The sequence below is a fragment of the Carcharhinus amblyrhynchos genome, chromosome 10 (genome assembly GCF_965287045.1).
Source record: "Carcharhinus amblyrhynchos chromosome 10, sCarAmb.v2.hapA, whole genome shotgun sequence".
Lineage (NCBI taxonomy): Eukaryota > Metazoa > Chordata > Chondrichthyes > Carcharhiniformes > Carcharhinidae > Carcharhinus > Carcharhinus amblyrhynchos.
Window position 1 is genome coordinate 82497490 of NC_137333.1, and position 24381 is coordinate 82521870.

The following is a 24381-nucleotide window of genomic DNA, read 5'->3' on the forward strand; positions in this document are numbered from 1 at the left end:
TTTCAGGATTCATAAGACTTTTAACAAGATCCAAATATGGGATAAACCATTTCAAAAAATGAGTTACAATTATGATTTTATGTGGGCATTTGGAGAGCCAGGCCAATGAAACCACTAAAGTAGAAACTAAAACAAAAAGAGAAGCTAGGTATATTATTCCTTTCTTCTACTGGTTGACTACAATTTACTAAACTTGTATTTTTCTGTTCAATTGACAAGAAAGGAACAAATTTTAATTCTTAATTGTTTTAAAAATGTTTTTGCATAAATTTTCAAGCAGGCCAAAATAGCTAATAGAGGAATTATGGACTGGTGGATGAACTGGGCATACCTTAAGTTCTGGTTCTTTTTCACATTCTTCCATGTACAAGTCATACAATTTCTGATGTACAGATTTCCTAAAATAACAAGTTTTAAATTTCAAGGTTTTGAAGCTATGCAAGTCATTAATATACATTTAACTTTAAATAGTTTAATTACAGACCACCACCTTCCACTAGATGAATGTCTTCTTTTTGGAGGTCGTTGTCTGGCACATCCAATGATGTACTATAAAAAAAATTATATATACTGAAATACCAAGGAACAGATTTAAATAACAGTTGCAGTGAAATGCTATACTTCAGAATAGATGTTTTGCTGTAGGTGACTTACCTCTGCACGGTCCAATGCATATTCCAAAGCGCGATACTGCAGAAAAAAAAAGATTTTACTAAGGAATTCTAAAGATACTAAGCAACATGAAATCCATAGTTTTAGGACTTTACTTCTGGAACTTCCCGTGTGTATGCCAATTTTTTTAGGCATCCCAATGGTGAATACATTGCTTTAATGAGAAACTCCAGGAAAATAATCCAAAGACCAGGTTATATATGCTATTTATATATATTTAAGTAAAATAGGAAACCAAAATCCTCTACTTGATTGTTTCCCTCCCAAAGCCCCACAAAATTCTTCTTCCACATGCAGGAAGCACCAATTTTACAAGTGATTATCTGGTTACATGTGATTCACTGGAAATTATTGCTTCGAATCCATTACTAGATTATAACTGAATCCAAATGGCAACAATATATAGACTACGGGCAGTCCAGTTTTCAGAAGGACCAATGCATAATCTAATCGAAAAACCACTTTTCAGAAATATGAAAGTAAATCTGTATAAACCAAATAATTGTAAGAATCAGAATAAGAGAATGAGTATTCAGTTCAGCGAAAATAATTCCAGGTTACAGAAATAGAATTGATTTTTTAAATCTTAAGAACCAAGTTCACAGTAGACTACCACTGAGAAATACTTAAGCTGCTTTCATCAAAACCCAATATATTATCTGGTGTGGAAATAGTGCTGGGTCTACTTGACTACAAAAATCAGTGAAGACATAACATGCCAGAAACTGATGCACAATTTAATATGCTTTCAAGCAAATGTATCTAATTACCAGCAAAAAACTGGACACAAAAGAGATATTGCCAAATATGATGAAAGGCTAAGTCAAAGAGTTGGCTTTTCAGGAGAGAAAGATCTTAATGGAAAGGTTTGGATTATCTGAATTTTATGGTCTGTAGAGAGTGGATGGAGGTCATTAGAATAGTTCAACGTGAAGGCAAAGGCATAGATAATCTGACTGGGACAGAATGGGAAATGTTAGAAATTAAATAGGCTGCAGAAGCTACACCCCTACAAGCCTGCATGAAAAGCTCACAAACAAGAGGCTCAAAGATCATTAAGTGGATGGGGATGAATGAAGATTCCAGAGGTGGTGGGCAGTTGCCCAAGTGGGACACAGGCATCTCACAGATGATGGACCAGGCAGGAAGGTGGCTGAATTGAGGAACAGATTTCTTCTTGAGGCCACTAGCTTAACAATGTGAATCTTTCCACCTACAAACAGTTGTGGAAATGGAAAAACTAATTTGCATGTACACAGGCCGCATCAAGTACAACCAGGCAGCCTGCCTTTAAAGGTTGTGATAAGCTTGTCTTTACTGCACAATTATATACCTTCGCCGGCAAAGTACCATTATTAACTTTTCCATCTTGCATATTTTGTTTAGACTATACTTTAGTTCCAATTTTGGATAATTTTCTGCAGTAGATGCACATCCCCTTGGAAATAAGTTAAGGCTCACTGAGATTATTTCACAACTAACCCTACAACTAGCAGAGAACATTTTCATCTTATCTTCAATTCCAGTGTGAATTGACAAGTGCAGAAATGAAAAGTTAGCTGGTGTGTCTGTTTCAAAAATGTACTTTAAAACTAATATTCCTGCATTCTGATACCTTCTAACTAAGTAGCTGCTCCCACCCAAAATCAGCTCATAACTAAAATTTTAAAGAACAAGACTAGATATCAAATTTCAATTTTATCTCTTTTTGCTGTAAAAGGAAACATTCAACATTCTAACCATGATGCTACACAGCTCAAAAAATTTGTACAAGTGTAGTACAATGACTGATAGCTTTCTAAAACATTAGTTTCTTTCTCATAACTAATTTTAAATAAAGGTGTTTCGCAGTCGACAAATGGGTGCCAATTAGTTACAATACAATTCACAGGTTCACAGGAAAGCTGTTCAACTGCACAAAACTCACCATCATGAAAAGAATCAGACCTCAGGTATGCAAACTGAAATCACGAATGTGGGTATAAAGTCACGACTCTCCAACAAACTTCAAACGCTGTTGAAAGCAAAATTAGTTCATTGTTTTGCAGGACTTTCCAAAAAGCATTAAAACATCAACAACTTGTACTGATGTAGCACCTCTAATGTTAGAAAGCCACCATTAGCATGAGAAAGATCTATTATTTATATCCAAAATGGATGCATTACTAGTTACACGTTCATTTTGGGTATTTAAATAAGTTACAGTTTAAAATGACTCCTTCACATCATTCTTTGGGTAACACTTCGGCCAGCATTTTGCAGATGTTCAGGAATGGAACCACCCAATTCTCCTGCTGATCTAATCTTCCTGTGTAAAAACATCCTCCTGGCCGAATCAACATTTCCCAATGGCACTACCAATGATGGGATTTATTAAATGGTGATTTGGTTATTTGGAATTTTTATAATTGTCATCAATGGCACCATCAAATGGCATTTACTAATCAACAGCTTAATTACCAATACTCACTTTGAGTTATGCCAGGAGCATTCTGCCATCTACCGTATTACATCTTTCATTGAATAAGATCTGAATTCCAGGTTTAGGGTGAGTGCGACTGCCTGTGCTGTCATGGCATCATTCCACCGAACGTGCCCATCAAGATGCTCCAGTAAAAGTGGAGTTAATGGGGACTGGGTGAATCTCCAGTGCACGTGGTCACAATCGAGCTTTTACACCAAAAAGATCTTAAAGCTCCTCCAATTCTGCAGTCAAGTATTGTTTTTCAATTCGTCTACGCAAGCAGAATTTCCTCACATTTACCAGTCTGAATCTATTTTCCATTCCCTCAGTTATCTTCCCCAGATCACACAATTTTGATGTGGCCGGTGGGGTGGGGGTGGGTGCAGGATTAAGGTAGGCCTGCCCACCCCGAGAACAGCAGCATAGTCAGCCACGGGAATGGGAAAGTGCTGACGCAAGATGGTAAGATGACCAGTTTGGTTCTTCATAACTTAGTCCCAGTTGTTAGACACTCTAGCCCGCACCCACTCCCATGATCCCTCATAATTTCCATGCCAACCCATGTCCCAGCCACCCCATTACCTTCACACCTTCCATGCCAACTCTTATCCCCACCCACCCATGCCCCATCCCACCCTCCATTCTATTTTATAGCTAGTCATTTGGTATTCAGCATTGGCAGAACTCAGGTGCCATATGGAGATAAAATAATACATTTCTAACAATCTAATCTAGCTCTCAGTCCTACGTTCCTGATAGTGAAAAATATCCCATTCATAAAATACAATCAATCTTTTAAATCTTAAATCTTAATCTTTTACAAAAACAACTTTGAATATAGGAATTAGGAGCATAAGTAGGCAATTCAACCCTTTGAGCCTGTTCCACCACTCAATCAGATCATGCTGATCTCTTCCTGGTCTCAAATTCGTACCTATATTCCATATCCCTTTAACCCATTTTTTTCCAGAAATATATCCATCTCCTTCTTGAAACAATTTAATGATTCAGACACCAAAACAAGCTTCTATTCAGACTCTACATCAAAGACAGCTAATCCTTTATTAGCCTATTCAAACTGTTAATCAAACTGTGATCACAGAAACCGTCTCAGAGAACTATTAAGCTTCTGAAAGTCAGCCAAGCATTCATAATTGCATAATAATTGCCATTAGCAAAATATCAACAAAGAACTCTACTGAAACAGCAGGAGCTGGTGCTTTTTTTAAACCTTTAACAGAGAACCTGTTAATCAAAGCAGTCCATCACTTTTTTTTAACTCTCAGTGACAACTTCAGTTTTTTTTAAGTTAAAACATCAGGAAATTATTAAAAAATGTTCTGATCATGAAAGTTATATGAACCTTTTCTGCCTTTTAACAGTTTTTATGTCTACTCTTCCTCACACTGCAGTCCTTGGAACTGCCAAAATGGGCTCAGTTTGAACTTAGCATTAAGTTCAAATGGTCTTGTTGAGCTCATATTTTCCTCTTGTATGAATCACCCCCCACAAATTGAATCTGTCGAAAATGGAGGCAGGACATAAGAACATAAGAAATAGGAGCAGGAGTAGGCCAACTAGCCCTTCGAGCCTGCCCCGCCATTCAATAAGATCATGGCTGATCTGTCGTGGCTCAGTTCCACATTACCGCCCTCTCCCCATAACCCTTTATCCCCTCTCTCACCAAAAACCCATCAACCCGCGTCTTAAAAATATTTAGCGAGGCAGCCTCCACCACTTCAATGGGCAGAGAATTCCAGAGATTCACCACCCTTTGAGTGAAGAAGTTCCTCCTCAACTCCATTCTAAACCACCCCCCCTTTATCTTGAGGCTATGCCCCCTAGTCCTACTATCCTTTCTGAGCGGGAAGAGTCTCTCTACCTCTATCCTATCCATCCCATTCATCATCTTATACGTCTCAATGAGATCTCCCCTCATTCTTCTAAACTCTAACGAGTACAAGCCTAATCTATTCAGCCTCTCCTCATAGCTCAACCCCCTCAACTCCGGCATCAGCCTAGTAAACCTCCTCTGCACTCCCTCCAAGGCTAAAATATCCTTGCGTAAGTACGGCGCCCAAAGCTGCACACAGTACTCCAGCTGCGGCCTCACTAACGCCCTATACAGCCGCAGCAAGACCTCCCTACTTTTATATTCAATCCCCCTCGCAATGAAGGCCAGCATCCCATTCGCCTTCCTGACCACCTGCTGCACCTGCAAGCTGGGTTTTTGCGACTCATGCACAAGGACCCCGAGGTCCCTCTGCACCGTCGCCTGCTGCAGTTTTTCTCCACATAAGTAATAATCCTTCCTACCATTATTCCTACCAAAGTGGACCACCTCGCACTTGCCAACATTAAATTCCATTTGCCATTTCCTGGCCCATTCACCCAGCCTACCTAGATCCTTCTGTAGACTCTCCCCACCCTCCGCACAATTTGCCTTTCCACCAATTTTGGTGTCATCAGCAAATTTCGACACCCTGCACTCGGTTCCCTCCTCCAGATCATCTATATAAATGGTAAATAGCTGAGGCCCCAGCACCGACCCCTGGGGCACTCCACTAGTCACCATCCGCCAATCCGAATAGCACCCATTGACCCCCACTCTCTGCCTCCTATTTGACAACCAGTCCTCTATCCACGCTAACACCCTACCCCCAACTCCATGCCCCCTGACCTTCTGTAATAACCTCTTGGGAGGTACCTTGTCAAACACCTTCTGAAAATTCAGAAAGACCACATCCACCGGCTCTCCTCTAGCCACCGCCATAGACACATCCTCATAGAACTCCAGTAAATTTGTCAGACACGACTTCCCTTTAACGAAACCGTGCTGCGTCTGCTCTATCAAGCAGTTCCACTCAAGATGCCTCGCTATTTCCTCCTTGATGACGGATTCTAACATTTTACCTACAACAGACGTTAAACTAACAGGCCTATAATTCCCCGCCTTTTGCCTGGCACCCTTCTTAAACAACGGCGTAACATTAGCCGTTTTCCAATCTTCCGGCACTTCCCCGGAATCCAGCGACGTCTGGAAAATAACCACCAAGGCATCCACTATCACCTCCGCCATTTCTTTCAGGACCCTCGGATGCATTCCATCCGGTCCTGGGGACTTGTCCACAATCAGCCCCTCCAGTCTGTCGAGCACCACCTCTCTAGTAACAGTAATGTCATCGAGACCCTCCAGTCCTACCACCTTTCCATCTCTAACATCCGGCAAATTATTCGCGTCCTCCTCCATGAAGACCGAAACAAAAAAGTTATTCAAGACCTCCGCCATATCCCCATCCCCTACCACTAAGTCCCCCTTCTCATCCTCTAAGGGACCAACGTTCACCCGAGCCAGCCTCTTCCTTTTTATATATTTATAAAAACTCTTGCTATCCTTTTTTATATTAAGCGCTAGCCCAGCTTCATAGTTTCTTCTACCCTCCTTTATCAACTTCTTTGGAGGTTTGATATAGAATCCTGAAAGTGTAGAAAGAGAGCATTCGGTCTACCAAGCCCACACTGACAATGAATCCCACCAAAATCCAATTCCCGCAACCCCACATATTTATCCTGGTAATTCCCCTGACACTAAGGGGCAATTCAGTATGGTCAATCCACCTAACCTGCACATCTTTGGACTGTGGGAGGAAACTGCAGCACCCGGAGGAAACTCACTCAGGTAGTGAGTGAAAACTCCAGACAGACAGTCACCCGAGGCCATAATTGAACCCGGGTCTGTGGTGCTGTGAGATAGCAGTGCTACCCACCCGGGTCCCACTCACCATTTTTAAAGGTATGCAGTGTCTTCTCAACACTGTGAAAGTCAAGCCTTAGGAGTCAGCCTATGGCACTAAGTGTTTCCTTTACATTCAGGCCACTAGAAAAGGAGCTAATACCCAAGGTATAGTCTAACCTGTTTAACGTTGTCTTCCCATAATTAAGAGTCTTATATTTTATTGTCTTTATTGATTGCTGTTTTGCATTGGTTGCACATTTTGACCTGGAGTCCACTAAAACTCTTAAATTTCTTTTAGCCTCCTTAGTTTTTTCAACATCATCCTTGGAGTACATCGGTTACTTATTTTTTCTTCTGACATGTAGTGCTTTATATCTGTTTATGTTAAATTTCATCTGCCATGTTTCCACTCAACTGTTAATACATTGTCCAATAGTATAATTTCTGAGTTGCTTCCTCAGTCACTCCTAGTTTTGTATCATTTGTAAATGTGACCATTGAGTTTCTCTGTACAGGTCCTTTACTTTAAAAAAAACATATTTGTCCCTGAGAATGTTGGAGTTATTTGCAAGGAGGAATTTACTCAATCTTTTGTTTTCCTCGGGGGAAGAAAGAGTCAACTTTGTAATGTGGAATCAGATTACATGTTGGTAGACCAAACTAGATTTATTAAATTTAATTTCACAGCTTTCCAAGATTGGAACTCTCAAGCTCTAAGTTTCTAATTCAGGACCATAACCAGTAGGCTACAGTATGCCAGATGCAAATTTTCCAATCCCATGTTCACAGCAATCCAACCCAGTGTTTCTTTCTACCTGGAACTAACTCCGCTAACAAATATTGTTGCTTTCCAGTGTATACCAATTCCTTATCCATTCATATTGTTACCTTGATTCTTTGTGATTTATAATCATTTGTGCAGAACATCTTTTTGAAATCTTGGTACACAATGTTATCAAGTTTCCCACAACCCACTAGGATGGTAATATTCTGAAAGTTGTGGGAGGTCAGGCAGGATTCTCCCTGTTGACCCATTGTTAACAAAGTTATTACTGTACAGGTATTCTCAAGTTTACTCCTGATTATTGATTTCATGATCTTACATGGACTGAAGGTGAATTAACGAGTCTGTAGCTTTGTGTGTATGCATTGTCTCCCTTTTAGATTTTTTTTTAATTCGTTCATGGGTATGGGCATCACTGGCTGGTCAGCATTTATTGCCCATCCTTAGTTGCTCTTGGAGGGCAGTTCAGAGTCAACCACATTGCTATGGCTCTGGAGTCACATGTAGGCCAGACCTGATAAGGAAGGCAGTCACATGTAGGCCAGACCAGATAAGGACGGCAGATTTCCTTCCCAAAAGGACATTAGTGAACCAGATGGAGATTTTATGACAATCAACAATGGTTTCATGGTCATCAGTATATTCTTAATTCCAGATTTTTTTTAGTGAATTCAAATTCCACCATCTGCTGTGGTGGGATTCGAACCCCGACTTCCAGAGCATTAGCTGAGTTCCTGCATTAATAGTCTAGCGGTAATACCCCTGGGCCATCACCTCCCCCGATGAACACATGAAAAGTTTACTAATATCTTTGCCATCTAATCCCCCATCAGTGTCCAGTAATACTCTCATAAATGACAGGGTTTACATAATATTGGCCTAGTACCTGCAATAAATTTGATCCTTAGCTGTGGACTTCATTTGTTATAAGCCCCTTTCCAACATTGCCATCTCATTTAGCAATTCATTTTACTTATATTATCTCTTCTTGAGAAGAGCATATTGTTTTTGCCCTCATTTCTAAATGTTTTGGCATTTATGTAGATATATCCTAAAGACAAACTGCCTTTCACATTCTTCTGCCTATTCCTGGTTTCTACTTCTTGTACATCACTCTGATATTGTTTATACAGCCCACTGGCTACTTTGCGATTTGTAATGTTTTTTTTGTCTTTTAGGGCAAACCAAATAAATGAAATTGAATGAAATCTGGGACAAAGTAAAACGGGCAGCTCCCTAAAAGGAGGGGCAACAGCCCGAACAGAACAGAAGTATAAAGGAAACTTAAAACATCAAATCAAAATGTGATTATCGGGGTCCATAATGCACCCCAGCCCCTGCGGTGCCCACTGGGGATTTGTAATGTCTTAGGAGCTACCTTTCTGCTTTAAATGATTCTTAGTTGTTGTCTCTTTGTTTAAGTCTCATCCGTCTTTTATATCAGTCCTTTTTCTAACTGTTTCTTTCCAGTTACTTATAGTGACAAAAATTGAATTGTCAACCACATATTCCCCCCGACTTAGTTTTCTCAACAGTACCCAGTTGCCTGGATTGGAAGGCATGCCTTACGAAGGTAGGTTGAGGGAGCTAGGTCTCTTCTCCCTGGAGAGACAAAGGTTGAGAGGCGACCTGACAGAGGTTTATAAAATGTTGAGAGGAATAGATAGGGTGGATTCTCGGAGGCTATTTCCCAGGCTGAAACGGTCGCTACAAGAGGACACAGGTTTAAGGTGCTGGGAAGCAAGTACAGGGGAGATGTTAGGGGTAAGTTTTTCACTCAGAGGGTGGTGAGTGAATGGAATCGGCTGCCATCGGTGGTGGTAAAGGCGAACTCGCTGGGGTCTTTTAAAAGACTTCTGGATGAGTACATGGGATTTAATGGGATTGGGAGTTACAGATAGTTCTTTGGCCTGTAGTTACGGACATGAACGGCGCAACTTGTGGGCCGAAGGGCCTGTTTGTGCTGTAGTGTTCTATGTATCATTGAGGGACTGAGAGAGCTAATCCCGTTCCTCTCATAAGTTGTTGTTGATCTCTCTCTGCAGAGCTTTAATATTTCCAGCAATAGATATCCTGTTTTGACAGAAATACACATGGGCGTTACAAAACACATATAACACTAAGCCATATAAGGAGGTATTAGGTCCAATGACACAAAGATTTGTCAAAGTGATGACTTTTAAGAAGTATCTTAAAGGAGGTAGGGAGGGAATTTCACAGCTAAGGGCCCAATTGACTGAAGGCATAGCCCCAATGGTGGAACAATTAAAATCAATACAGACTGATGAGTGCAGACATCTCTGAGGACTGTGGACTGATGGAAATTACAGACATAGGGAAGAGTGAGAAAGATTAAACTTATAAGATCAGTGACTCCAAAATAGCAGCTAAGTATTAGAACCAAACTGGAGACAATTTACTGCAAGAGAATAATGTAATTTAGTAATGAAAATAGTGTAAGCCATGTAACCTATCGCACCTGTTCTGCCGTTCAATACAATCATGGCTGATTTTTCTGCCCATTCCCCATGTCGCTTGACTCCCTCAAATTTGTCCACCTCAGCTTTAAACCCACATCATCCACTGAGTGAAGAAGATTGTTATTTCAGTCTAAAATGATTGGCCTCTTATCCAGAGACTACCCTCGTGTCCTAAATTGCACAGCCAGGAAGAAAACTGAGTCTACCCTGACGAGCCCCTTCAGAACATTGTACAGAATCCCTACAATGCAGAAGGAGAGATTTCAATGAGATGGTTTGATGCACAGGATGTCTTAAACTGACAGAAACACCTGGACATAGGCAAGATACTGTGGATGCCGAAATCTGAAACGAAAACAGAAAATGCTGAAAAAACTCAGCGGATCTGACAGTATCTACGGACAGAGAATACAGCCAACTTTTTGAGTCAGGATGATGGGACAGCATGTTGGTACAGTGGTTAGCACTGCTGCCTGACAGCGCAAGGTCCCAGGTTTGATTCTGGCCTCAGGTGACTGCGTGGAGTTTGCATATTCCTCCCATATCTGCATGGGTTTCCTCCATGTGTTCCAGTTCACTTTCTTCCACATTACAAAGATGTGCAGGTTAGTTGGATTGGCCATGCTAAACTGTCCTTTATTGTCAGAGGGATTAGCAGGGTAACTGTGATATGGGAATGGGACCTAAATGGGATTGTTGTTGGTGTGGGCTCGATGGGCTGTCTGTAGGAATTCTATGTCATGCTGACTCTCAACAGCTCTATTCTCTCACCACAGATGCTGTCAGACCTACTAAGTTCCAGCATTTTCTGATTATGTAGAACACCTATGTTTGTATCTGCTACTCTTTGTTTTTGGGAGGGAGGGGAAGATTTGCATTAATTGCCAGTTGGATAAATTAGGGCCATTATTCGGGTCAATCAATAGGCTTTACAATTAGGATATCTGAATATTCCCTCCAGAAAGGAGAAGACAGGGAGGGAGGCCACTGTCACTACCACCTTTTCCCATTCAAAACCCAGCGCCACCCCCCTCAGCCCAGAGGGGGTGGATGAGTCGGGACCAGGCCACCCAATCTCGGATCTGGGGCAAGAGGTCAGTGGTGCCCAGAGCTGGGAAGAGATCGCTGTGCTTTCGGCCTGCTGTTGGAGGTAATCTGTGTCCCGATCCCGGGCCGAGCTTGGGGGCGGAAGGGGAAGTGCCATCTCACTCACAAACAACCCCCGCAAAAAATTCCGACACACAAACAGTGACGAAAATAAAGCTGACTTGCCGCTTCCCGTGCCATCGCCAACCACTTATTGGAGGTTTCTCAGCGCCCGGCCGTTTTATTTCTTTAATATCATTGGAATCGCCAAGAAGCCGCTCTCCCGGCGGCCATTTTCCCCCAATCCGACCCAACTTCCGGTCCGCTGCCAGGGGGCGGGGCTCTGAAACCGGAAATGCCCTGTCTGTTGCCAGGGGCAACAAGGCCAGACCTTCCACAGCATCTAGAGCAACGCCACAAGAGAGAGGTTAAAACAAGATCAGCTCCAAGCAGTTGACTCCCAAGCAGTAACTTTTCAACTTGCCATCAGCTAATCATGATCCAAATTCCACTTTTAAAAAGTATTTTCATCATGACAATGGGTACTTGTCAACCCATCCTCACAATGGCCTGCAGGCAACAATGTTCACCCTCAAATTCCTGCTGGCTAATGATATTAAGTTTATTTATTAGTGTCACAAGTAGGCTTACATTCACACTGCAATGAAATTACTGTGAAAATCCCTGAGTTGCCATACTCTGTCTTGTTTGTGTGCACTGAGTGAGAATTTACCATAGCCAATGCGCCTAGCCAACGCGTCTTTCAGATTGTGGGAGGGAACTGGGAGCATCTGGAGGAAACCCATGAAGATACAGGGAGAATGTGGAGATTCCACAGAGACCCAAGCTGGGAATTGAACCCGGATCCTTGGCGCTGTGAGGCAGCAGTGCTGACCATAATGCCACCATGCCACCCTTGATGTGCAAGGGGACAATTTCAAAGTTTGCAGATGACGCAAAACGTGGAAGTACTGTAACTGAAAAGGGTGGTGTAGAATTTCAAAAGGGCATTGACATCGGTTTTCAAGTTTGCTGATGACACCGTAGTGTGGAGGATCTCAAACAATGATGAGACAGTGTACATGAAAGATAGAAAATTGCAATGACAATAATTTCTCCCTCCGATGTCAGGAAAACGAAGGAGATAGTCATCAACCTCAGGAAACGTAATGGAGAACATGCCTCTGTCTACTTCAATGGGAATGAAGTGGAAATGGTTGACAGCTTCAGGTTTCTAGGTGTACAGATCACCAACAACCTGTCCTGGTCCCTCCATGCCAACACTACTGTTGAAAGAGCCCACCTATGTCTCTACTTTCTCAGGAGGCTAAGTAAATTTGGCATGCCCACTACAACACTCTCCAATTTTTACTGATGCTCCAAAAGACCACAAGAAACCACAAAGGGTTATGAATGTAGCCCAGTCCATCAGGCAAACCTGCCTCCTATTCATTGGTTCCATCTACACTTCCTGCAGCCAGTATTATAAAGGACATTATGCATCCCGGACATACTCTCTTCCACCTCCTTCCGTTGGGAAAATGATACAAAAGTCTGAGAACATAAACCAACTGACTCAAAGAACAGCATCTTTCCTTGCTGCTATCAGACTTTTGAATGGATCTAACATTAAGCTGATCTTTCTCTTCACCGTATGTAGGGTTTTTTCTTAGAGGATCAATTTTAGCTAATACAAAGACTCATGACCACAGTTCTTTATTGACCGACACATGCTGGGAAAGAAGGAGCTGGGCAGTCCAACACTTCTCTGAAGGTACATCGTGATGGCATTACAATTATATATTTTATCTGTCCTCTGGCTCATCATTAGTACAGATCAATCATCATTAGTAAATGTCATATACCTTGACCAATTGCAGATATTCTCATCGGAAAAATAAGTTCTGACTGACTTTCCCATGGCCACCTATTGCCAGTTCCAGACACTCTGACCTGGTTGAAGACTCTGCCTATTCATTGAGCTGTCTGGAACCACTAGTTTATCCTTGATCAATGAACGTCTCTTTCACTGAGCTGTCTGGTATCCATGCTGATAAGAGCTATGTTTCTATGGGTGTATTGCTATAAGGAAATGGTTTCACTTTACTTACCTATTTCCCCTGATGCCTAAGAACTCTGTGCTCTTAGCCAAACTATATGCCGATTCAATAATGCACTTCCAAAAATACATATTTAAATCCTCTAACTGTGGTTATATGCATTTCTATACAGACAGTACCTCTATAATAAATAAATAAATATAAAGGCAGTCTGTGATTCTTATCCTAAATAAATCCATTCTGTATAAATAGTCTTTGGTGTTTTAATCCCAGGATATTTCAAATTCCTCCAACACCTTAACTGCAACACTATAGTCTACACTCTCCTTTCCTTCTCCCCTATGCAGTTTATAAACCATACATTTCATTGGTATCACGTGCAAGAAATGATAGTTTTCACTGTATCCCAATACATGTGGAGTGGGCTGATGAGGTTCAATGCGGAGAAGGGCTGCACGGTAGCAAGTGGTTAGCATTGCTGCTTCACAGCTCCAGGGACCTGGGTTCGATTCCCAGCTGGGGTCACAGTCTGTGTGGAGTTTACACATTCTCCTCATGTCTGCATGGGGTTCCTCCGGGTGCTCCGGTTTTCTCCCACAGTCCAAAGATGTGTGAGTTAGGTTGTTTGGCCATGCTAAAATTGTCCCTTAGTGTCCTGAGGTTAGAGGGATTAGTGGGTAAATATGTAGGGATAAGAGGGTAGGATCTGGGTGGGATTGTAGTCGGTGCAGACTTGATGGGCCAAAGAGCCTCTTTCTGCACGACAGGGTTTCTATGATTCTATGATGCATTTTGGTAGGAAAACCATGGAGAGACAATACAAAACAAAAAGGTAAAATTCTGAAAGGAGTGCAGGAACAAAGGGAACTGGGTGTTTTTGTACATTTTTCATTGAAGGTGGAGAGCAATTAATAAAACGTATAGTGTTTTGGGCTTTATTAATAGGGCCACTGATAAACATATACAAGGAACTTGTTAAATCTCCACTGGAATATTGTGTACAATTCTGGGCACCACAATGCAGGAATATGTGAAAGCATTAGAAAGAGTGCAGAAGAGATTTACAAGAATGATTCCAAAGTTGAGAATCTTTCGTCATGAGGATAGATTTTTGGGACTGTTTTCCTTGAAGAGAAGGAGACTAAAAAGAGTTTTGATAGAGATAATCAAAATCCTGATAGTACTCAATATTGTGGATGGGAGAAACTTCCCACTCAAAAGAATCAAAAATGAGAAATCACAGATTTAGTGATATACAAAAGAAGCAACTGTGATGTGAGAAAATTGTTTTCACAAGTGGTTCAGGTCTGGAATGCTATTGTGGTAGAAACAAGTTCAATGAAGGGATTGATGTGGACATTACAATAGATGATGACTTGAACAATGCACAGAGCTACATGGAAAAGGCAGGGAATGGCGCTAAGTCATGATGCTCGTTAGGAGAACTGGTGCAGACATGATGGGCCAAATGGCCTCCTGCTCCATAATAGTTCTGCGAAAAGCACTCCTAAAGATTTTAGAATGATGATCGATACTAGGTGGCCATAGAGCCCATTTAACTGAACGGTGCATTCACAGGCAGCACTCCTGCACAGGACTGTTTACGTAACACGTGTGCTGTGCTCATGAACGTCATTGCTTGTTGCCCTGCCTGCTTTTTGCACTAGCAGCTGCACCATGACTGAGCAAGCAAGCCTCAATTTCGAGACAGAGAGAAGTTAGAAAAAGAAAGAGCCAGCAGATAAAGGAGTGAATGATTAGGAATAACTGTCTGAAATTTCAACTGCTCTCCCCTACCTGCTTGCAAAATTCATGCCCACCTGTCCAGTCCTGCCTGGAAAGCTAAAATGACTCCTTGGATCCTGGCTGAACAGAAAGTCCAAAGAAGGAGGCCTGTTTCCAACTCCCTGCTTTGCTGCTGGGATAGAAAAATCACATTGGCCGAAATCTTCAAAAGCTTTCCACCGAGGTCCCTAACTCAGTTTGGCACTAAAATAAAAATCGCTGGCTTTATTGTGTACAGAACTGGAAATGACAGGCCAATTGATGACATCATCACATTCAGAGGGAAAAAAATCTCTCAGAAGCACTTCATGCTTGAGTTACAGAGTGCATATTTAACACTTGGAAATGTTATTTCCATAATGATTTTGAGAATCACTAAATCCTTAGTATGGAAGGAGGCCATTCGATGCATCAAGTCTGCACTGACTCTTCCACAGAACATCTTACCCAGGCCCTATCCCTGTAACGCCACATATTTACCCCATTGATTTCCCCTAATCCAAAAATCTTTGGACACTGAGGGACAATTTACTATGGTCAGTCAACCTAACCCACACTTGGAGTTTGGGGGAAAACAGAACGCCTGGAGGAAACCCTCGCAGACATGGGGAGAATGTGCAAACTCCACACAGAGAGTGATTCAAGGCTGGAATTGAATCTGGGTCCCTAGCACTGAGAGGCAGTAGTATTAGTCACTGTGCCACCATGCCACCCATGTTTATGTTAAATCAAGCTTGCACTTGTCCCCACCTCTGCAGCTGTTAATTGATCACCAAATACCTTCATATCAGTTAAGATGCTCCCAATGTCCTCTTCCCCCATGTTATACTGGACCCACTGTGGCTTCCTCCTGGGGTCTGGTTCGGTACCTGGAAGTCATTGTGACATCAGTTTCCTTCCCCCACTGTGAAAATCCGCCTCAAATACTGATTGACACAAATGTTAGTGTAACATTGATTACAATAATCCTTTTGAATACAATATGAAAGGTTGATTTATATCAGTATAAAAAGCAAGCAAAATAAAGACCAAGTTATAGAAAAAGGCTGATTAGGGATGAGAATGGAAAAAGGGAAAATAAATTGGAATTATTTACTTATCGATAAATAGAACAGCAGTGGGAAACATTTAAAACAGTTGCTCAAGAATCCAGGAAAGAATGTCTGACTAAAAAAAAACCAAAAGCAAACAATAATGAGATATCAAAGATGAGTAAAGAGATAATAAGAACATAAGAACATAAGAAATAGGAGCAGGAGTAGGCCATCTAGCCCTTTGAGCCTGCCCCGCCATTCAATAAGATCATGGCTGATCTGTCGTGGCTCAGTTCCACATTCCCGCCCTCTCCCCATAACCCTAAATCCCCTCTCTTATCAAAAACCCATCAACCCGCGTCTTAAAAATATTTAGCGAGGTAGCCTCCACCACTTCAATGGGCAGAGAATTCCAGAGATTCACCACCCTTTGAGTGAAGAAGTTCCTCCTCAACTCCGTTCTAAACCGCCCCCCCTTTATCTTGAGGCTGTGCCCCCTAGTCCTATTATCCTTTCTGAGCGGGAAGAGTCTCTCCACCTCTATCCTATCCATCCCATTCATCATCTTATACGTCTCAATGAGATCTCCCCTCATTCTTCTAAACTCTAACGAGTACAAGCCTAGTTTATTCAGCCTCTCCTCATAGCTCAACCCCCTCAACTCCGGCATCAGCCTAGTAAACCTCCTCTGCACGCCCTCCAAGGCCAAAATATCCTTGCGTAAGTACGGCGCCCAAAACTGCACACAGTACTCCAGCTGCGGCCTCACCAATGCTCTATACAGCCGCAGCAAGACCTCCCTACTTTTATATTCAATCCCCCTTGCTATGAAGGCCAGCATTCCATTCGCCTTCCTGATCACCTGCTGCACCTGCAAGCTGGGTTTTTGTGACTCATGCACAAGGACCCCAAGGTCCCTCTGCACCGTCGCCTGCTGCAGTTTTTCGCCACGTAAGTGATAATCCTTCCTACCATTATTCCTACCAAAGTGGACCACCTCACACTTGCCAACATTAAATTCCATTTGCCATTTCCTGGCCCATTCGCCCAGCCTATCTAGATCCTTCTGTAGACTCTCCACACCCTCCGCACAATTTGCTTTTCCTCCAATCTTGGTGTCATCAGCAAATTTCGACACCCTACACTCGGTTCCCTCCTCCAGATCATCTATATAAATGGTAAATAGCTGAGGCCCCAGCACCGACCCCTGAGGCACTCCACTAGTCACCATCCGCCAATCCGAATAGCACCCATTGACTCCCGCTCTCTGCCTCCTATTTGACAACCAATCCTCTATTCACGCTAACACCCTACCCCCAACTCCATGTCCCCTGACCTTCTGCAATAACCTCCTGTGAGGTACCTTGTCAAACGCCTTCTGAAAATTCAGAAAGACCACATCCACCGGCTCTCCTCTATCCACCGCCCTAGGCACATCCTCATAGAACTCCAGTAAATTTGTCAGACACAACTTCCCTTTAACGAAACCATGCTGCGTCTGCTCTATCAAGCAATTCCTCTCAAGATGCCTCGCTATTTCCTCCTTGATGACGGATTCTAACATTTTACCTACAACAGACGTTAAACTAACCGGCCTATAATTCCCTGCCTTTTGCCTGGCACCCTTCTTAAACAACGGCATAACATCAGCCGCTTTCCAATCTTCTGGCACTTCCCCGGAATCCAGCGACGTCTGGAAAATAACCACCAAGGCATCCACTATCACCTCCGCCATTTCTTTCAGAACCCTCGGATGCATTCCATCCGGTCCTGGCGACTTGTCCACAATCAGTCCCTCCAGTCTGTCGAGCACTTCCTCTCTAGTAACAGTAATGTCATTAAGACCCTCCAGTCCTACCACCTTTCCATCTCTAACACCTGGCAAATTATTCATGTCCTCCTCCGTGAAGACAGAAACAAAAAAGTTATTCAGGACCTCCGCCATATCCCCATCCCCTACCACTAAGTCCCCCTTCTCATCCTCTAAGGGACCAACGTTCACCCTAGCCAGCCCCTACCTTTTTATATATTTATAAAAACTCTTGCTATCCTTTTTTATATTAAGCGCAAGCCCAGCTTCATAGTTTCTCCTACCCTTCTTTATCATCTTCTTTGTCAATCTTTGTTGACATTTAAACCTCTCCCAATCCTCTTCTCGCCCACTACTCTTTGCTACTCTAAACGCCTCCGCTTTTAATTTAACACTTTCCTTCACCTTCTTCGTTATCCACGGCTTATTACCTCTCCTCCTACTGTCCTTTTTGACCATCGGAATAAATTTCTGCTGAGCACCAAGAAAGATCTCCTTAAAGATCCTCCACTGCTCCTCAGCAGACCTACCTTCCAACGCGCTCCCCCAGTCCACATTCGCCAATTCTTCTCTCATCCTACCGTACTCCCCTCTGTTCAAACAAAGGACGCGCGTCCGGGAACCCACTTTCTCCTCCTCCATCTGCACCAGAAACTCCACCATACAATGATCACTCTCCCCAAGAGGATCCTTCACCGCAAGGTCCCTAATTCTACCTGCCTCATTATATAACACCAGACCCAAGATAGCTTGCTCCCTCGTCGGCTCCAACACACACTGTTCGAGGAAACTATCCCGGCAGCATTCCAAGAACTTCTCCTCGAGCCCACCGGTCAATGGGTGCTATTCGGATTGGCGGATGGTGACTAGTGGGGTGCCCCAGGGGTCGGTGCTGGGGCCTCAGCTATTTACCATTTATATAGATGATCTGGAGGAGGGAACCGAGTGCAGGGTGTCGAAATTTGCTGATGACACCAAGATTGGGGGAACGGCAAATTGTGCGGAGGGTGTGGAGAGTCTTCAGAAGGATCTAGATAGGCTGGGCGAATGGGCCAGGAAATGGCAAATGGAATTTAATGTTGGCAAGTGTGAGGTGGTCCACTTTGGTAGGAAGAATGGTAGGAAGGACTATTACTTACGGGGCGAAAAACTGCAGCAGGCGACGGTGCAGAGGGACCTCGGGGTCCTTGTGCATGAATCGCAAAAACCCAGCTTGCAGGTGCAGCAGGTGGTCAGGAAGGCGAATGGGATGCTGGCCTTCATAGCGAGGGGGATTGAATATAAAAGTAGGGAGGTCTTGCTGCAGCTGTATAGGGCATTGGTGAGGCCGCAGCTGGAGTACTGTGTGCAGTTTTGGGCGCCGCACCTGCGCAAGGATATTTTGGCCCTGGAGGGAGTGCAGAGGAGGTTTACTAGGCTGATACCGGAGTTGAGGGGATTGAGCTATGAGGAGAGGCTGAATAAACTAGGCTTGTACTCGTTAGAGTTTAGAAGAATGAGGGGAGATCTCATTGAGACGTATAAGATGATGAATGGGATGGATAGGATAGAGGTGGAGAGACTCTTCCCGCTCAAAAAAGACAGTAGGACTAGGGGGCACAGCCTCAAGATAAAGGGGAGGCGGTTTAGAACGGAGTTGAGGAGGAACTTCTTCACTCAAAGGGTGGTGAATCTCTGGAATTCTCTGCCCGTTGAAGTGGTGGAGGCTGCCTCGCTAAATATTTTTAAGAAGCGGGTTGATGGGTTTTTGATAAGAGAGGGGATTAAGGGTTATGGGGAGAGGGCGGGAAAGTGGAACTGAGCCACGACAGATCAGCCATGATCTTATTGAATGGCGGGGCAGGCTCGAAGGGCTAGATGGCCTACTCCTGCTCCTATTTCTTATGTTCTTATGCATCCAACATGGGTCGACCAATCTATATGAAGATTGAAATCCCCCATAACTACGGCTGTCCCATTCCTGCACGCCGCACTTATTTGCGCGTTAACAGCCCGCCCCACCTCCAGATCATTATTTGGGGGTCTATAGACGACACCCACCAGCGTCTTCCTCCCTTTGCTGTTCCTAATCTCGACCCACAACGATTCCGCTTTCTGCTCCTTGGCTCCAATATCATCCCTTGCTACCACCCTGATGCTATCCTTAATCAGCAGAGCTACACCCCCCCCTTTTCCCTCCTGCCTATCCTTCCTAAACACTTGATATCCCTGGACATTCAGCTCCCAGTCCCTGTCACCTTGCAGCCAAGTCTCTGTAATGGCCACCAGATCATATCCATTTGTGCTGATCTGCGCCACCAGCTCATCCACTTTATTCTGAATACTTCGTGCATTCAGGTAAAGTGCCTTCATCCCAGCCTTCACCTGGACCCTATTTGCCGTAATGCCACCAACCATACTCACACCCCCTACTCCCTCTATTATTGGGACATCCTCGGCCTCTTCCCTTACCTGTACCCTCTCCTCAAATTTAGCCCCCGTAACGTCACCTACCCTCACACCCTCCCCCCCCCCAATTAGTTTAAAGCCCTGTCTACAGTCCTCTTTACTCTATTCGCCAGCACTCTGGTCTCAGCACGGTTCAGACCAACCCCATCCCGCCCGAACAGGTCCCACCTACCCCAATACTGATGCCAATGCCCCATAAATTCAAACCCATTCCTCCCACACCAATCCCTGAGCCACCCATTCACTTCCTTAATCCTATCTACCCTACGCCCATCTGCACTCGGTTCAGGCAGTAGCCTAGAGATAACTACCTTGTCGGTTCTACTCTTTAATTCCATTCCCAGCTTCTCATACTCCCTCCCCAGATCCTCAGTTCGCATTTTGCCTACGTCGTTGGCACCCACATGTACCACAACGACTGGATTCTCACCCTCCCACTCCAGGTTCCTCTGCAGCCCAGATGCGACATCCCGGACCCGAGCACCAGGTAGACAACACATCCTTCTGTGCACTTTGTCATTGTGACAAAGGACAGTGTCAATACCCTTCACCCCACTATCCCCAATCACTACTACGTTCCTTTTCACCTTCTCCTTGCTGATGTCCTGCTGCATCACTGTACCGTGTGCAGTTTGCTCACCAACCTCACCTCCCTCGTCCTCGTCCACACTGGAAGCAAGAACCTCAAACCTGTTATGCAGATTGAGAGGCTGAGGCCTCCTCTCCCCACCCTCCTTCCTCCTCTCCCCACCCTCCTTCCTCCTCTCCCCACCCCCCTTCCTCCTCTCCCCACCCTCCTTCCTCCTCTCCCCACCCCCCTTCCTCCTCTCCCCACCCCCCTTCCTCCTCTCAGCAGCCCCCTCTTGTTCCTGACAAAAAGGGCAAAATTGAAATAAATTAAAAGAAACTATTGTGGTTAACTTTGCAGTTTGCCAGAAATTTGTTTTTGTACACTTTCCCTGGCCAAAGTGAGACTGAGCTAGTTTTTTGGGAAGGGAGGAAAATTTGGATTTTCTGGCTGTGACACAGTTTCCAAGAAGCTAGACTCTGAGGTTGCTATGGAAATGAAAACAAAATAACAAAAAAGACATAAGCTAGAGGTGATTGTATTACAGAGGAAACTCACATGCAGCTCCTGGTATTCAGAACAAGCAAAAGGCTCAATTTTCTGTTTAAGAACATAAATTGGAGCAGGACTAAGCCATTCAGACTTCAAGCCTGCTCTGCCATTCAATGAGATCATGGCTGATCTTCTCCATCAATACCATTTTCCTGCATCATTCCTTGATATTTTCAATATATTGAAATCTATCAATCTCTGCCTTGTGCATACTCAATGATAGGCCTCCACATGCCTCTGGAGCAGAGAATTCCAAATATTCACCATCTTCGAAGTGACACAATTCCTCCTAATCTCAGTCGTAAGTGGCCTGCCCCTTATTCTGAGATTGTGTCCCTTTAGTTCTGGATGAGGTCAGTTAGGGGAAACATCCTTCCTACATCCACCCTGTAAGAATTCTGGATGTTTCAATGAGATCACCTCAGTCTTTCAAAATCCAGAGAATAAAAAAGGCCAGTCTATTTAATCTTTCCTCATTGCACAATCCCTCCAACACAGGAATTAGTTTGAACCTTTGTTGCACTTCCTCTATGGCAAATATAGCTTTCCTTGGGTGAGGAGACCCCCAAAATTACACACTATTGTGTGTATTATCTGTAAGAAACAGGCTGCTTCATTCCTCTTAAAAAGACTGAGGCATAATCTGATACAGTTTCAAGATTATGAAAATGCTTGATAGGGTAAATGTAGAGAAGAATCACTGAAATGCCATGGACTGGTTGCCAAAAAGCCTATTTCTATTCCTTTAAATGCTGTATTTTTTAATTCACTTATGGGATGTGGGTGTTGCTGGCTGGGCCAGCACTTATTGCTCATCTTTAGTTGCCTTCGGAAGATGGTGGTGAGCTGCCTTCTTGAACTGCTGCAGTTCTTATAATGTAGGTACGCCCATAGTGCTGTTGGGGAGGGAGTTACAGGATTTGACCTACTGATAGTGAAGGAACGATGATATATTTAAAATATGTATTTTTTTTAAAAAGCCTTGATATAAATTAATCATCCTGGAAAGAATGCCTGCACTTTGATGTTGCTGTAATGGTTTTTCCAATTTTCTTAACACAATGAAATTTTGAGGATTATGAATGATATTATGTTTGATCTTGACTTCAGACAGTTGAAGGCAAATTGAAACTTCATCTGGGATTTTGTGATCCAATAATTTAATTGCAGCATCAAAATTTCTTTTGACATGCCGTTTTGAGGTTCTAGGAGGTTGTGGATGACGACATCAGCTATGTTGGGAGTGAAATGTCTGCTTAGGTCTTGGCAATAAGAATGCAAAGCACCATTTACTTTGGAAACCTGGAGGACTGAGTCAGGAAGTGAATGTAGTAGATGAGTGTAATTGTGATAGAAAAGCATGGCAGACCAGAGAGGCTCTATAGAAATAGCACGAAGAGAAACTGTTGCAGGAAGTAGTTTCCTAAAGTTTCTATTTCTATGCTTTCCATTAAGGGTGTAATAGATTGAAGGCAGCTCATTGTGGTTCAAGTGTAAAAGGGTTTACTACCAACAATATGTAGTTATTTACAAACAAGGACCTGACAGAACTAAATACACGACGATTCTCCACTCCAACTGAGGCTCCTCCCCAACTCTGGACAAGCAACTTTGCATTTGATTGGCTTGGCTCTATACAATCTATACACTCTATACAGTCCATCCCAATCATGCAGCCCTCAGGGATTACCCCCTTAAAGGGCTATGCTACCACAAGGCGGAATTTCATTCTAACAAAACATTGAATGAAAAACCCCTTCCCTGAAATATTCCACAGTAAGTTCATGCATTTCTTCCCCTGTGAGGGTTGTTTCAAGTATAGATATGAGTAGAGACTTGTTTCTTTCCCATGTGGCACCATGGGCCTTAGCATGGTTCACGTTCCGCTCTCTGCAATTCCGGTGGCAGGCTGGTTGGGTGATAGGTTGAGTGATAGGTTTAGCACAAGTGGCAGATGAATCACTGCGTTGATAACTTTCCAACAGGGGAGAACGCATTTTCACAATTGGACCTCCTTTCTCTCAATCCTGTCTCATATACCACCACCATCTAGAAATGATTCAAGGTTTGAACTGTTAAGAAGCAACTGCATTGCAGTTGTAAACATGTTACTCAACTTGGGCTATTTACACAAAATTGTAGGACCTGGCTGTAGTCTAATGCAAGACCTTAGATTGGGGCAGAGTTTTCTCTTTTGTACTTGGTCAATAGATAATTGCCTAGATGAAATGCAAAGTGGGACAGTGGGTGGACTGAAGAGGAAGCAGCTTGAGCTGCTTGCCTGCCAGCCAGGAATGAAGTTCTTAATACAGAGTCATAGATTTATAGATTTTAATACAGTAGAGGATTTCTACTCAAACAGTGAAGTCATTGTGCTCATTGATTGTCTACGGATGGTCAAAAATTCTCCTTGCCACATAATTTGAATTTTTGGGCAGAATACCTATTTTAGGATCTGGAAATTTTCTGACGCACATAAGGAAGAATTTTAACACTGGGACTTTTGGTCTGTTTGATATAATTTGTGGCTTTTTTTTTAACAGCCCTAGGACCATTGAGAATTATGGCTCAGATCCATGTTGGTTCACTATAGAGGAATCCAGTCATTCCCATTCACATGTTCTAGACCGTGTGACTTACAAGTTTATTCCTCTCAAGTGTTATAGCAAGCATCTCCCTATATGAATGTACATACTGATGTAACTAGCTGCCTTCAGTTTTGAGTCCATGCTGTACTGAATAAAGATTGAATATCATAACGTGTTCAGTTACCTTTTGTGGCCAAGATACCACAAATAGCCATCAAATTTATTTCCAAATCCTCAATCATCTCCACTTCCACTCTCTCACAAGGCAGCAAATTCAAGATCATTAAGACTTGATGTGTTAAAAAAGTTCTTAC

General features: G+C 43.2%; 1 protein-coding gene across 7 annotated transcripts in view; it reads right to left on the reverse strand.

Annotated features, from left to right (window-relative positions):
* Window positions 1-11537, reverse strand: part of supt20 (SPT20 homolog, SAGA complex component) — an 89042-nt gene extending 77505 nt beyond the window's left edge. For all 7 annotated transcript variants that reach the window (XM_080197480.1, XM_080197479.1, XM_080197474.1 and 4 more), the window contains exons 1-5: window positions 11409-11537; window positions 2600-2686; window positions 655-690; window positions 491-549; window positions 332-398 (exon numbers count right to left, since the gene is read on the reverse strand). In XM_080197480.1, the coding sequence (XP_080053606.1) occupies window positions 332-398; window positions 491-549; window positions 655-690; window positions 2600-2605 (168 nt within the window). In that variant the 5' untranslated portion in view covers window positions 2606-2686; window positions 11409-11537. The remainder of the gene's footprint in view (window positions 1-331; window positions 399-490; window positions 550-654; window positions 691-2599; window positions 2687-11408) is intronic.
* Between the last annotated feature and the right edge of the window lie 12844 nt (window positions 11538-24381).